The sequence below is a fragment of the Rhea americana genome, unplaced genomic scaffold (assembly GCF_003343005.1).
Source record: "Rhea americana isolate MKP2758 unplaced genomic scaffold, rheAme1 scaffold_97, whole genome shotgun sequence".
Lineage (NCBI taxonomy): Eukaryota > Metazoa > Chordata > Aves > Rheiformes > Rheidae > Rhea > Rhea americana.
In genome coordinates, this window is record NW_028187166.1 from 1,593,657 (window position 1) to 1,608,557 (window position 14,901).

The window sequence follows — 14,901 nt, forward strand, 5'->3', positions numbered from 1 at the left end:
CATCTGGTCGCGTTAAGGCGGATAATCCCCGGCGCAGGGCCGCGGGAGGAGGAGCAGGAGTGGGGGGCCGCGGCGAGGCGGGGGCTGGCCAGTCTCCCCCGGCCGCAGCCAGGTCCCAGTGCCGCAGGCCCACGCGGGTCCGCGTTTCGGAGGCCGGAGGCGGCCGCGCAGGCTCGCGGGCTGAGCAGGTCGCTGCCCCGTGCCTCGGTTTCCCCCCACATCCCCCCCAGGTGCTTCCCCCGCCGCTGGGCTGGGAGGCACAAGCACAAACCTCCACGTTATCATTCTGGGGGCGGAAAGCAGCATTACTCAGAGCCAGGATTGCTAATAACACACTAATAATAGCGCTTGCCAGCTCCAGAGCGCTCGCCGAACTCTGACTCACGAGCCCCAACAGCCCCCCGGCGAGGCGGGTGCCGGGCACCGACGGGCGCCCGGCCCGGCTTTCCCGCGGTGGCAGCGGCTCCCTCGCTCACCGGGCGGGACGCACCCCGGCGCCGCGAAGCCGAGGAGGCTTTGGCCGGGCTCTCAGCGCCTCTTGCTCTTGCCCAGGCTGAGGGGGACGGGGGAGGCCGGCCGAGGCGCCGGGGCGGGCGGGCAGCGCGGCGCGGGGTCCCGCAGCGTCTCCGYGACGGTGGGAAGCGGCTGCTTCTCCCACTCGCCCTGCAAGAGAGGAGGGGGGCGGTGAGAGCACACGGGCTGCGGGCGCCCCGAGACCTCCCTTCTCATCGACGCTCACAAAAATGAAATGCCCTTCAATGCTGGAAGTGTTTTTAGCAACGCCGGGATGCTTTCCCGTAAGTCACTGCAGCAGCACCTGCGAGCCCGCCCGTGGGGCAGGCTGCTGTGCCCGGCGCTGCACGGAGCCGCCAAACAGAGCTTTTTAACAGATATGGGCACAAAAGGTGGCTTTGAGGTGTGATCTGCAGCGCGCCAGCGCGGTTGCCTGCGTGCGGCTGCTCCGAACCGGCCGGGCTGCAGCAGCCGGGGCGAGACGCGGCGGAGCRGAGCTGGGAAAGGGCTGCTCCGGCCGGGGCGCGAGGTGCCCCGGGCAGGACGAGCGCTCCAGCCCGTGCTCGCCTGCGAGGAACAACCCGCCGGGCACAGACAGCACCGAGGGCTGAGCCCTCGGGGCAGCATCGACCTCGGGCGTCGATAGAGACACGGGGGCTTGCAGCAGGGTGCGGGAAGGCAGCTGGGCGCCGGCAGAGCGAGGCCGAGCGACGCTCCGGCACYGCCGCAGCCAGGCTGCCGGCTGCGCCTTCGCCTGAAAACAGAGCTGAGCCGAGCTGAGCTCCGGTCGGAGCAGGAGGACGGAGGTCTGGATCCGAGAGTTAGAGCGGTGAGCCATCAGCAGGAGGAGAAAAGTTGGATTTATGCTTTCTGAGGAAATTCCCTGCAGTTTGTTGAGTGGAACGGGCTGGCAAGAGCTAGYGCCGGGAAAGGCGGCGGAGGTGGAGGCGTCCTGGCGGCGCGACGTTGGGGGCAGCGGGAGAGGGGCAGAGCGAAGGAGAGCGGCTGCTGCAGGAGCCGCACGGGCTCAGCGCAGGGGCCGACGCGGCAGCGGCTCCCCGTCCCCGCAGGCCTCCCTGCCGCGGGCATCCCGCCTCCCGCCGGGCTCCGGGGTCCGCGATCGCCCCGGCTGCCTCCCGGCCGCGCTGCAGCGAAGCTCGGGGGAATCCGCGGCGCCGGATCCGGCCAGGGGCTCCGCGCTCCTGAGCCCCGCTCGGCTGCCCCGGGACCGGCCGGGCCCCGAGCCCCCCTGCTAGCGCTCCTCCAGGMCCACGCTGCCGCTTCGGGGCAGATCGAGGGCGTTTGGTGGGTTTTGAGCCCTTCCAGAAACCTCTCCAGGGTCGGGATCGCCACGCCGCGGAAACGTGTGAGCTTAATTAGAAGCCGTTCTCTTGGCGGGTGACACTGTGCAATACATGAGATGTCTTAAAACTCGGCTCGCTCCGAAAACCCGAGCAAAGCAGGAGGGACGCTCGCGCAGAGGCGCCTTGCRCCTGACCCTCCCCGTGCTGGCGGCAGCTCGGTGTGGTTCGAACCTCTTCCCGGCTGCCCCAGACCCCTCCGAAACCCGCAGAGCCGCCCGGGTCGGAATTGAGAGGCAAAGTTCATGCTTCATCTGCCGCACGAAGCCTCTGTAGCGCTGCTGTCCCCGCACCGACGGGCACRGCGGGGAGCAGAGAGGCCCCTGCGTGGGCACGGCTCGGACCCGGCAGCTTAGACCAGGAGACCTGGGGGGGGGGGGTCTGCCTGCTCCAGAGCTGACTTTGCTCTAAAGGAGCTTTACCAGCGGAGAAAGCTGGTGGTCTTCCTCGAGATCAGCTCCAGGTCCTCCTCGCTGCTGTGGGAGCGCTGAATCCAGAAATAACCTAGCACGTAAGTCACAGTCCCATTACCCTGATAAATGGCAGCAGGAACTGGCGGTGATATGGACCATCGGTCGTTTTAAATCTTCATCATCGTTGTCATGATGATCATTGCTATGCCTGGTTTTTCTTTAAAGATCCCACAGCACTTTAGCCCTCTGGTCTTGCTCTATCTCTGCACTTGGAGATTGCACAGATGCTGCATGCAGTGAACTCACTCTGCTAGGACCAGACRTAATTTGCCAAAATCCTGAAAATCACTTCATGTTTATCCTTCTTGGGAAGACATTGCTGGTTTGAAGCTCAGGTCTACTCTGAGAAGTAAGTCTCAAAATTGCTTTATGCAAATGTGTCTCCTCTAATTGAATCTGGCTGAGCGCATCGACAGCATGCTCTTGGCTGTGGCACATCGTCTTAAATACCTGGCCTGTGATGGGCCAGGTGATAAGCACCAGAAACCTTCCTCGCCTTACTGGGGTCGCCCTGCATGGGGTGAGGGGCACTTCTGCTGAGCTGCTTTTTACCTATTGCCTTGAGTTTTGCCACAAAGCGTGTCAGAATTTGGTTTCAAAGTTGTACGTACCGGGAACCGGATGGCTGAGGATTTATTGCAGTGCATTGAGATCGGCGCAAAGCCGTAGAGGGATTTGAGCACGTCCCTGTTGAATGTGTTCCAAGGGACAGAGGCAAACTGCTGTGGGACGGAGACCTGCGGGCATGTGCAGACCTCCTCGTCGTTGAACCTGGTGCAGGAGAAACGCCAGGCTGAAACGCAGCAGAGATGTGCTGTTCCCTTTCAAGGCTGGACACATCCAGTTCCTCCTTGCCTAGAGCTCAGCCTGGAAAGACTCCAAACTCAGCACATGACAACGGGGAGARACCTGCTCAGCACAACCAGCCCCTCTGTGGGGAAGATTTGGGGTGGCCTGCACTGGGGCACYGAGTGCAAGGTCAGCATCTCCCCCCTCTCGTCCTGGAGAAACGAGCTGCAGCCTTTCCTGTGGCAGGGATATCTGATGTCTGCCTTGGAGTAGAGGACTGAGACTGTACATAAGTCTCTCTTGCACTGTGCATTGCATCTTGCATGGAGATCCCTCACCTGGTGAATCTCCCTTCCCAGTGCCTCCCACTATATCGTCCCTCAGGAGCCTGGAAACAGTTGCATCTGCAGGGGAAAGGGAAGGGCAGGACTACTCTTTCCCACTGATTCCCATTTTCCCACTGCAGCAGTCACTGGATGCCCTGAAACCCACATGGCCTGAGTGCCCCAAGCCGGGCTACTGCGCTGCCAGAGCTTTAAACCCCCCTTTTCAAGCCCTTCTCCAGTATTGCTAGCGAACGGTTTGGCATCAACCCTTCTGCCTTCAGCTCCGCCGTGCAGGGGCTCGGTACCTGTTGACGAGATTGAAGTATCTGTGCAGGTAGCCGGGATCCACAGCGCTTTTGCACAGCTCCAGCTGCGTCTGGGGGTAGTAGTGCACGTAGTTCACGCACATCTCCTCTGTGATGCTGAACCCGCCCTGCCGAGAGAGGCACACGTGCCGTACGCGCCGCCGGGCCGCGGGGCCTGTCCCCGCGCCGCTCGGCAGCGGCGTGACCCTGCCGCGCGCCCGGCAGCCGGCTCTGCTCCGCACGAGCCGCTCGCGCGGTGGGAAGGTCAACGGGCTGCAAAGACGCAGAGCGCACACCTGCATGCACACCTGCATGCACACGCACATGCRCACACACCTGCGCGCGCGGGTGACCTGCAGCGTGCTGCCTATCTGGCCATTTATGCAAGGGCAGCCAYGCAGGCTAGCTCGTGTAGTTTACGTTAAATTGCAGAGTTTCTATAATCCCTCTGCTATATTTAGCTTTGTCCCTGTTGATGGTACCTCTGACAGCCTCTTTCTCACTGCCTATGCAAGAAAATAATATGCACTGCCAAAAAAACACCACTTCTCTTTAATTACAGTTAATACCYGGTGGAACAGTTTGCGATGGGAATTAGACTGACACGTGCTGCTTTTCATTTAGCACCTTAGCATCCCAGCTGCAGGCGGCAGAGCCTGGTGGGTTCACGTCRCTACGGCCCTCCCTCTGCTTTCTGGCTCCGATGCCGGCAGGGTTCACGCGGTGCCGGCCTCGCGAGCGCTCCCAACCGAGCCGAAGGGCGAGCGCCCGCGCCCGCACTCACCACCGTCGCTCGGCCTCTGTCCTCCGTGTTGTACGTGCAGGTTGTGATGAGCTCGTCGCCCTGCGCGGTCAAACACAAACACGCAGTTCTGTTACGCGGCAAAGTTTCCCGGCTCAAACCCGCGCGGTTTGGGATCGGTAAGTTCGTAACGGCTCGGGGCTTCTCGCGCAGGTCTCCGCTCTCCGCAGCAGCTGGAATAGCCCCAGGCAAGCTGCCTCCCCAGCCCGTGCTGGCCTCCGGGCAGCGGGAGAATTTGCGTTCCCTGGGGAGGTTCCCATAGCCCTGAAACGGTGTTTCCCGCTTCCCTCACTTTCTAAGGATTTCTGGAGGGCTGAAGCACCTAAAAATGTGCTTTGGCACTGTTTGGAATGTACAGAATTTGAATAGATAGCACCCGGCAAGGTGCACTTTTTTTTTTTAAGCAATGACATATTGCAGGGGATGGTTTGGGCTCCCCCCCCACCCCCCGCCCCTCCAATACAGAAAAAATGACAGAAACCCTCGAGTATGCCTTTGCTTATTTGCAACGTGAGGAAATCCTCTCGCTGCAGGCTCTGCCCGACTTCCCCGGCACCCCGGGATGGAAAGGGCATCTCCCGCACGGACGCAGCTCCGGCCCCGCTCGGATCCCCTCCCGAGGAGCCTCTCCGACAGCAGCAGAGCGAGCCCAGCTGAACGCTTGGCTAAAAGCTACGATGCTTAATCAAAGCTAAAAGCTAAATTTAGCTATAGGGACGGTTCGGCTGCCCACGCACCGCTGCGACATGGGCCSTGGCACACCTAAGACATCCGCACGGCGGTGGCGGGCAGGACGCGGAGCCTACGGGAGCGCCGTGCCCTTCGGCAGCCCCGGGGAGGTCCCGGGGCGCTCGCCGGCTCCGCGCGGGCAGCGGCCGGGGGGCGAGCCCCGCTCGCAGCGCGCTCCCCGCCGAGTGGCGAGGCAACGTCAAGGAGTCGCAGCTCTGGGGGCGGCCGGTGGGTCTAAACCTCTGAGTCAGGGCAACGTCCTGGTCTGTTTGGAAGCTGCTGTMGTTTTTAGAGCTACTCACAGGAAAAACGGGAACCACCTCCTTCAGCATGCGGATTTCCTGGGAAGGAAGGAAGGGAGCCGGGTTAGAGCAGTGCCAGGGTGGCTTGCGCCCGTCTGCTGCACCCGGGGCCACGGCGCTGGATCCGCCCCACGGGGGTTGTCCAGCCGGGCGTCCAGGAGACCCCGGTCTCCGCTCCGGGCCTGGGGCRGCTGTACCTGGAAGTGAGGGCTGTAGTGACTGTCCGCGTTCACGACTTGCCGCTCTCTCCCGTCCCGCGCCAGCACTGTCACCACTTTCCTTCCAGCCAGGTGAGTGTGGAGCTGCGAGGCGAAGATGTGGATGCCCGCGGCCGGCAGCGCCTGGAGGAAGAAGCACTGCTGGAGCCTCCGTGCCCAGCCACGTCCCTCTCCCCTCCCCGCATCTCCTAGCCTCTCGCTCGGGACCGGCTGGCCCTTCGCCGGGCTCCCAGCACACACGTAACGGGGCTTTGGGGATTGCTGTAGCGTTGGGGAAGCTCGGAAGCGAGCTTGTGCGGCGGTACGGCCGCTCAGTCCACCGACGGATTGGCTTTTCCATGCTGCCATGCCCTACGTCAGCAGAAGCAGCCGAGCCRACCGCTGTTTGCTGCCCTGCGTTCGGTGGTGGTGGCGCGGGTGAGTCCTTGTGGGCAGGCCCTACAAAATTATCCGCAAAAACTTCCCTGGGAGCGGAGTGGCTGTTTAGAAAACACACTCGAGAGCTCTTGGAGAGCTCCTTGGAAACAGAGGCAAATCTCTGCGTTACCAGAAGGGAAAACGCTGCCTCGGCACGGTGAGCGCAGCCGTAAGGTTTCCAAGATGGGGAATGGTGCTGCTGGGAGCCGCGGCGGACGGCTCCCGAGGAGACCGGCCTTGGAGGGGACCGTGGCACGTCCCAGACAGCTGGGTACTGCTGCTTGGTGTTCGTTTTAAGCAGCAGATTTTTCTTTCCAGCGTAACTCCAGAGTCCCCTCATCGGAACGGGCTGGAAGGGTTTCAGGGAGTTTAAAACCAGGACTTCGGAGCTCTGTGCTCCATGCGGTATCATCTCCGCTGTCCGCGCCCTAGGAAAAGCCGTCCACGACCCTCGGCTGCAGCGCGCCGCCTCCTGCACTCRCGGGCACGTCCTCCTCCGGGGACGCCGGCCCGCCCCGGTGCACTCACCAGTTGGGTGCACTTGTCGGTGCAGTACCCCGTCAGCAGGAACTCGGCTTCCCCCGGGGGGATGGCCATCGCCGGCGTGTAGACCAAGCCGAGCTCCATTATGCCGGCGTCGTAGCGGCGCAGGGTGGCCGTGTAATAGAGGCGGATCCCCGAGGAATCGCGGCGACCTGGCAGGCGAGAGGACAAGGCTGCAAATCACGGCGGGAGAGTTAGTTAGCTGCTCCGGGGACAGCGTCGGACGTGGCTCCGCGGTAGAGAGCGGGGRGAGGTACCGCAGCCTCTCACTTGCGGCTCTTCTCCCGCGTGCTGTTCTGGTTATGTTAAACTCCTAGACAAGGCCTGGTCCCTTGGAAAGATCACTCAGCTAAGGCCGAATTGCTCCCAAGAGAGAGGTAAAGGGAGTGCTTTGGCGAGCCCAAAGCAGAAGGACAGATCTCGAGATGCTTTGGAGAATTTCCTCAGAAATATGGGACATCATTGCATCTTCTTCAGCTGCGTGATACGTCCGAAAACTAAGGCCATATAGTTAACCSGAGGCCTGGTAGGAGGGAAAATGCCTATGGAGCAAGTACACCTGGTATTTGTAGAGCTCCAGGCCTCTCTTGCATTTGAGGTCACTCTTTTTTAACCACAATAATTCCAAACACAGGTAATGAGAGCTGGCGAGGGCCTGGTGCCCGCGGCGTGCTCTTGGCCGAYGCTGGCCGCAGGGCAGCAAGGGTCAGCAGCAAGTTCTGCTCTGTGCGAAACCGAGCTCTGGCTCCCGCTCGCCCGGGCCTCCTTGGCAAGCAAAGGGCAGGTTCAGTAGGTCACGAGGGGTTTGGACTTGCTTTGGACTCCTGTCTCTGGGCTGGAGCCAGGCAAGGGATAAGAATAACTGGGGAGACACTATTGGTTAACATGCAAAAGCAGATAAATTATGAAAGACATGAGCTCCGTATTTATAGACATGTTTCTTCTCGAGTTGCCGAATGTGCTATGATTGATCTTCAGTACATATGCTCTGGTCTCCTAAAAATATACTTGAGTAGTCAAGAAGTTACTTGATTTTATGTAAATGAAGAAACTGGGTTGTTTGGAATCCTTTTTTTCTTTCTTTTTTTTTTTTTTTTTTTTTTAGTGTGTCTCCTGACAATGTTATCGAAGCAGGGATACCATTAAAACGGTATCTAAATTTCCCCATCCCCAGCCAGGCTGCTGGTGTCTCCCTGGTGTTTTTGGTACCAGTGTTGCTCTGTGCTCAGGTCCACCACCACCTTTCAGGAATCAGAGGCCCTCAACACACTTGGCCAACAGCCCCCACTAAAAGCTCCAATTTTTGGTTCTTTCCTTATGTTTTGGGGCTTTTTGCTTAGAAACTTCCACGGGTCATGCCTGAAAGACTGCACAAAAGCAGGAGCCTTCAGCTCTGCATTACACACTTACCTTCGAACACCTGAGGATTGTGGTAATGAATCTCAAGACGCAAATATCTGGAGGAGCCTGGACCACCAAAGGCAAGACCTGTTTCTTCGGGATAGTAGAAGGCCTGGGGGYAGAGCGGAGAGTGTTAGGGGAGCTGGGTTTTCTCGGAGGAGGCTGACAAGGCATGGAGGGAAGTCTCTGGGCATAACTGTGGGCATAAACATTGGCTGGGGACATGGCTTGTCCCCTCCATCGCATTGMGAAGGTGAACTGGCCTTGCTGGCCTTCAAAAAGCTTTTCAGATGCCCTGCATGGACATGTAGTGCCACACTGACTGACACGGGCGGAACTGCACCAATTTAAGACAAGGGGCAGGCCAGGAAAGAGGTGGAGATTCAGACATGGCCAGGGCAGAACGGGGAGCTTGGACAGGGATGAACTTAGATCATGGCAGAGATCAGGGTTGGGGTAGCCCATGTGAGGAGGGCTCAACCTGGTGGCCTACTCCCACGTGGGGAGGATGGGGAAGGAGAGGGAGGTGGTGGCTAATAAGTGACAAACGTGCCTGGCACAGAGGTCTCCTTCCTGCACCCACCTGTGCTCCCATGGCCCACGCTGCCAGCACGTGCCTACAGAAGTTCAGTCGATCCGGCTTCATCTTGGAATTGCAGGGCCCGTTGTAATGGGGGAAGCTGTCAAACTCCGCTGCGCACTGGAAGACTTCCATATGGTGGACAAGGGCCTCGTTGCCAGCTGTGATCACGGGCTCATACTGCAAAGGGGGACCCGGAGAAATGGGTAGGCACATTAGGATCCCTCATGGAGAGCCGGTCTCCACGGGCTGCTTCCCTGCTCTGGCTACAGGACTGACCCAGAGTCCACCAGAGCCCACAGGGAAATATCCCACCCCTTCCCTGCAAACAGATACGCCGGATCAGCAGAGGAGCTTGTGCTGTGTTGTGACCGCTGCAGCCTTTGCTAATTTTACTGAGTTGAGGTGACCTCAGGGGCATTAATTTTTCACATGGAGGGTCTTGGACATGAGAGCTCTGCCTGCAGCTCTGGAGCTTCATCTCTAGCCAACAGCTGTTCAGTGCACAGGGCATGGSAGATTTGGTGTGGAAAGGGTGATTTCAAACCCACTGGAGAAATGGCTCTGGCTAAAAGTGCCAGCTGTAGGAATGATCCGCAGCAGCGGAGAGGTATCGGGAGTTATGCACTTTTTACTTACACACAGATGATTCATTTCACACCATCTGCTGGGGAGAAAATCCTCCCTCTGAGTTTTCCTTTGCAGCGTTGTCTCTCCCTTATAAAGCACTAAGCCTGCATTTCGGTTCCCTTTTCAGGTTTTCCCTCTCCCCCTCGCGCAGTTTGGGCTCTGGGTTTGCCAGGCCACCTGCGGCACCGTCCTGACTCCTGGCTGAGCGAGGCTGTCTGGACGGCAGGGCAGGAAGGCTGGTGGCACCCTCAAGCTTCCTCTGTCCTCCCTGAGAGCAGAGCTGCCCTGAGCCCTCCCCAGCCCCTGCTCGACGGCCAGGCGTGCAGGCACAGCCCCGCCACCTCCTGCCCACAAGCCCTTGGTTTCAACTTCTTGCAGCCAACATGAGGGTGTTGCTGCCTAATGGGATGGCTCAGGGAGGTGGTTAGGACCTGATGGCAGGGGAGCTGTATAGATCCGAAAGCCTCTCTGGGAAAGGGCAGGGAGGAGGTGGACTTTGCAGAAGGGCTTTGGAGCCCATGAACGCGACTGACCCCAAATCCAGCCCCCAGATGAACCAGCAAAGGCCGTTTCCTCTTTGGAGGAAGAGGAAGCTTTGCACTAGGGAAAACAGCCCTCTTCTCCTGCATCTTACCATGATAATGTGATGCTTGGAGAAGCTTTCTGGAAGCTCTGCCATGTAGCACCAGTAGGTTGTCTCCTGGCTGGGAATGACAACATCAGGGGCTGTTATCTCCATGGTCTTCATGTCACTGGGCAACTCAGGGATGGTGATGTTGGGCTTTAGCAGTTGCACCCTCTGCAGGCCCCTGGGGATGGTGGAGGTGTTGATGGCATGCAGGGAATGGATTGGCTTCTCCAGGATCCCGTAGATGAGGTGCACAGTGCCATCCTGAAGTGAGAGCAATGTTTGTCAGGTAATTTTTATTATATATATATATATATATATATATATATAATAAATACATATAGATGAGCCTTGACGCCTCTCCAGATGAGAGACCACCCAGAGTTGATCATGAGCAGAAACTGAGGGAGACCTAGGGGAAAAGAAACTATTTTGTGAAATCCTCCCTTCCTTCCCAGCCTCTATTAAAGGGATATGGAAAGAAGGTCTCACGAAAGGCTACTGAAAGCTAGCAATGGTCCTGCTGAATTCAGTGAGCTCTGGGCAGGAGATAAGAAAGAAAAAGAAATCTTTTAAAGGACTGGAGAAAAAAGACCTGCAAGGCTCTTCCTGGTTCGCACAGATTCTTTCCTCCAAGTTTCTCAGTATTTTGATAGACAGTAGAAATTTCTCACCGGGAGACATGCATTTGAAAACTCAAAACAGAAACTGCAGGAAACTCCATACCCACACTGGCTTCAAAATATCCTGTCCATCAAATGCTTTCATCTGAAATGAGACTGGTGTCAATTCCTGCTCCTTGCTCAGGACCCCTGGGCAGCCSATCCTTGGCTGAGACCCTGTTGTTCTTTGATATCCACACCGGAGGTGTTTCCCTGGTCTCCACTCTTGCAGAAGAGCAGTGAAGGCAGAACCAGAGAGATTTCATTGAAAAACTCACAAGCACACCTCAGCAGCTCTATTTATTGTACCTTAGCTCCAGCTCCTGCTAAAATCCTCCTCTTTGCCACTCTTCAAGCAACACCTCTTTGAAACACTCCAAACACTTGGCTGCAGCCTACAAGCTGCAGTGATGGAGAAGGGTATTTATACAGACCTAACTCAGACTTAACAGTAGCGGATGATGCAAACCAGCTAAAATCCACATGGTACAGAGGTTTATAATGGGTTTTAAATAGATCRTGCAAAACATTACTCATATCCTAGGGATGACATCTGTAGCACATTTCCTTTCTGCCCCAAACAGCATGAAAACTTGCTGYTCTCCTGGAAATGCAGCCCAGGTAATATAGTATAATATCATATTATATAATATAATCATGTGGACTCAGGGTTTGGAGCCCTGCTGGGTGTCATAGGGGCAAGGCAATATCAGCCTTRAAAGCTGGGCTGATGGAGGTGGGTGCCACAGAGCAAAGGCAATGCTGTACCTCTATAAGGTAGTCCTTGGGGTCACAGGTGCTGAAGGGTCTTTGGAAGAGGAGGTAGAGCCCCTCGGGGGCCCTCTGTGCCCCAAGGAGCTGGTAGTCCTGCTGGGAATCCATGTGGAGCTGCCCGTTCTCATCACTCCAGGCATCCTATGGAAGGAAAACCACTGTGGTGAGCAGGAATGCCAGGAGGCTTTGMCAACTGTGGCCAGTCCCAGGTGCAGGAGGAGCAAACGGTGGCACCTGCAGCTGGAGCCATAGGTCTCACCTTGGTTTGCCCTCCAAGGTCCACCCTGGTCTGTGTCTTGGAGGCCATGAGCACACGTTCCAGCAGCCCTTCAACCCGTGAAATGTATGATCGAGCRTTAAAATCCCACAAAAAGGTGTGTAGGGGTTGAGATGCATTTAGGGGAGAAGAGGTTAATGGGGGTGAAGGAAAGCCTGCAGGGATATAAGATTTTGCACTGATCTGTGYTACGTTTGGCATTTATGTGGCTGGAGGAACTTTCTGGGGAGAGGGTGGCAGGTTTTCCAAGACTCTCAGCATAAAACAGCAGCTTTCAATTAAAGATCAGACCCTTGATGGCCTGCAGCATTGGCCCAAGAGATCACTGCCCCCCTTTAAAACCCTTATTTTGATGTAACCGGACTCTATCACTCTTCCCCAAGCAGTTTCCCTGAGCCCAGCAAGCCTCTCAGAAAAGGGCTCTTGGTTAATGATGGTGACAAAGCCTCACCAAGAAGCAAAGCAGTGGATGAATCCGGTGTTTAAAGAACTGAAGGTCTGGTGTATAAAACCCTGCAGGAACCTGGGGTTAAAAGGGAACAATGTCGTTGTCCTGATCCTTTTCATCTCCTGTTGGTGTCTTTTGTCTACYGAGAAGAGGAGCCTAGGAGCTACCTCACTGCAAGTATACCAGTGACATCAACTCTTTTATCTTGGGGGGAAAAAAAAGGAAGGAAAAGAATAAAGCATCCTGGCATCATCTCAGCCAGAAATATGGAGTGGTATTTCTAGAACATATTGTCCTTAGAGGGGGAGAGTAAAATCAGCTAGCTGAAGCTTGCATGGCATTTGTTTTTATAGGAGTGTGTTGTGCAAATTAATCTTGTAGTACATGGGGGGCTAAGCAAATCTGGATCTTTTTAACAGCTGACATACTTATCTAGAAGAAAGGCTGCTGAGAGAGAAAAACAGGGCTRTAGAGATTTACAGAAATCTCCTTGCAGTATTTAAAGGATGCTGTTCAGCACCCACTGAAAGAGAAAGCCAAAACGTTGCATGCATGCTGCTTAACTCAGCACTGTTTGTCTTTCGGTGAACACAGGAACACAGACTAGCAATGATCTTTTATGTTTTTTTAACATGATGCTGTGAAATACTGTAGCATTTGGGTCATCACACATCCTGAATGGCTGGCAATTAGCAGGAAAACAGTGCAGATGATAAACCCTCCTTTTCAGCCTTTCATTATACTGCAGATCACACCGCAGCTGATTGTAAAAGAATATATTTTATGGTTAATTTCAAGGAAGTAGAGAGGTACAAACGTAACTTACTGGAAAGCCTCACACAGGGAAAAATATGAATTGCTTTCTGCAGTGAAGCGTAGGTGCAATAAGCTTAACCTGGTTGTTGGGGGATAGGTAGCTGCTGGAGAGCACAGGATTAGTTGTTGTAACTACGGCCCCAGTGCAAAGATAAATCAACAAAGAACCTGTAAAATGGACTGCGGAACAAAAAACAATAATTTGCAGTTGCCAAATCAAACAGCAAAATTTGAAATGAGTTTCCTCCACACTCTGTTACCATCAGCTGTTTATGTACTGCCTATATACGTTCGCACGCTTAATTTCTGATAACCCTGTGCTGCGAGCAGTTGGCCGTCAGATTGCATTTTCCTGTGTCCTGTTATCTTTGCTGAGCTTCAGATGTGAGTTATGCCTGGCTTATTGATGCTGGCAGGAGCAGACTTTCTGCCTGAAAACTTTTGTTCTTTCTCAAAGTCATTAATGGGAGCTGTGGTCAATTTTTAATGCGGCTGACAGAAGTGCACAAGTGATCGGAGCTGTTGATGCATCSTGTGCGTGTGCGTGTGYGTGTGCATGCACTGTGGCTGTTATGTGCAACCACCTGTCAGAGCTCTTTGGAGATAAACGTAATGAAGTTATCCAGTTTGGGGTCTGCTGTTAGCCGCTCTGAGCCTCCACCCGAGCAGCGTGAGCAGGCCAGGAGACGGTGCTCAGCAGCGTGCCGTGCCGTGGTCCCGCTCCACCTCCCCGAACCACAGCTCAGATTCGCCCACTGGCTGGCAATCCCCGGGGGAGAAGCCCTGAAAACCCGCAAGCAGCTTACCCCAAAGTACGAGTTGTGCCCATCGCTCCAGAGCACGGCCAGGTCTGCGTTCTCGAACTCACCCCGGTCTGACATCCCAAAGAGGAGCCCAAACTTCGGGTCCTTGACCAAGAGCTGGAAATTCACCACTTGCTGGGGGTAGCTGATGTTCCAGGACAGCTCAAGCAGCGCCTGGGGGTCCAGCGGCACCTTGTAGGGGAAGTAATTCTCCTGGGGAGCCGTGCCTTGGAGGGCCACCACCAGSACCACCAGGAACACGGCGATCATGGTGAAGTACATGGACACCACCTCCCGCAGCTTGAAGCTGGGGCAGGGGCACGGCTTGCTCCCGGAGGTCTGCATGCTGGTGGAAAGGACACCTGCGCGCCGTGCTTCTGCCATTTATGCGCTGGCCCTCCTGGGCAAGCCGGGTAAGCGAGGCTCTTTAATTGCATTTGCTGGTTGGGAAATTGGATTGTGGTATTGACCCCCCACCGCCTCCTCCCCCCCAACCTCCTGGCCAAACACTTGTCATTCTCTGCCTCCCCTTAATTGGCTCTAATTGCACATGGACATTATCAACAGCAATTGGACTTGACTGGGCTGATGTTGTTCTCTCTCAGATCATCCTTAGCGGCTGGAGAGGGCTGTTCACCTGCAAGCTGCTCCTGCGGAGCGCTGCGTGGCCGCGCTCTGCCCCGCTTGCTGTGCCGGCYGCCCAGCTCCGCGGCCGGCCCTGCCTGCTCTCTGCAGTGCAAACCCTCCAGCATCGCTCCCTAGAGCCTCTCTGGCCGCAGTCTTGGGGACGCCGCAATCTCGTCACTTCTGATCGTCTCCTCTAGGCCTGATCCTCTGACCCCTTTCGGTGCTGCTTGCAGAGGGCACCGCAGCGACTCAGCTCAGTTTTCCAGGTGAAGATCTGCCATAGCTTTGGTGTGCAGGGCTCGCGGGACCTCAGCTCAGAGAGCTCCTGCCCTTTCTGTTTTGCATTTTACTCCGGCGAGTTTATCTGTGCCCTAAGCACCTCGCGGCCAGCAGCTGGGATGTGCTCCTCCTCTCAAATGGGACTGAACTGGGATGGACAGGGAGCAGGGACAGAGAGGAGCATATCCACTCTGCACT

At 56.3% G+C, this 14,901-nt stretch overlaps 1 protein-coding gene across 1 annotated transcript; it reads right to left on the bottom strand.

Moving 5' to 3' along the window:
- Positions 1 to 528: 528 nt before the first annotated feature.
- DBH (dopamine beta-hydroxylase) lies at positions 529 to 14,142 on the bottom strand. The gene is made up of 12 exons (XM_085325232.1): positions 13,801 to 14,142; positions 11,448 to 11,594; positions 10,024 to 10,281; positions 8,763 to 8,939; positions 8,189 to 8,291; positions 6,764 to 6,930; positions 5,798 to 5,941; positions 5,601 to 5,639; positions 4,552 to 4,611; positions 3,768 to 3,895; positions 2,959 to 3,118; positions 529 to 663 (listed from the first exon to the last, which is right to left on the bottom strand). Exons 1-12 carry the CDS (start codon positions 14,140 to 14,142, stop codon positions 529 to 531), a joined length of 1,860 nt encoding a protein of 619 aa, XP_085181358.1.
- Positions 14,143 to 14,901: the final 759 nt, after the last annotated feature.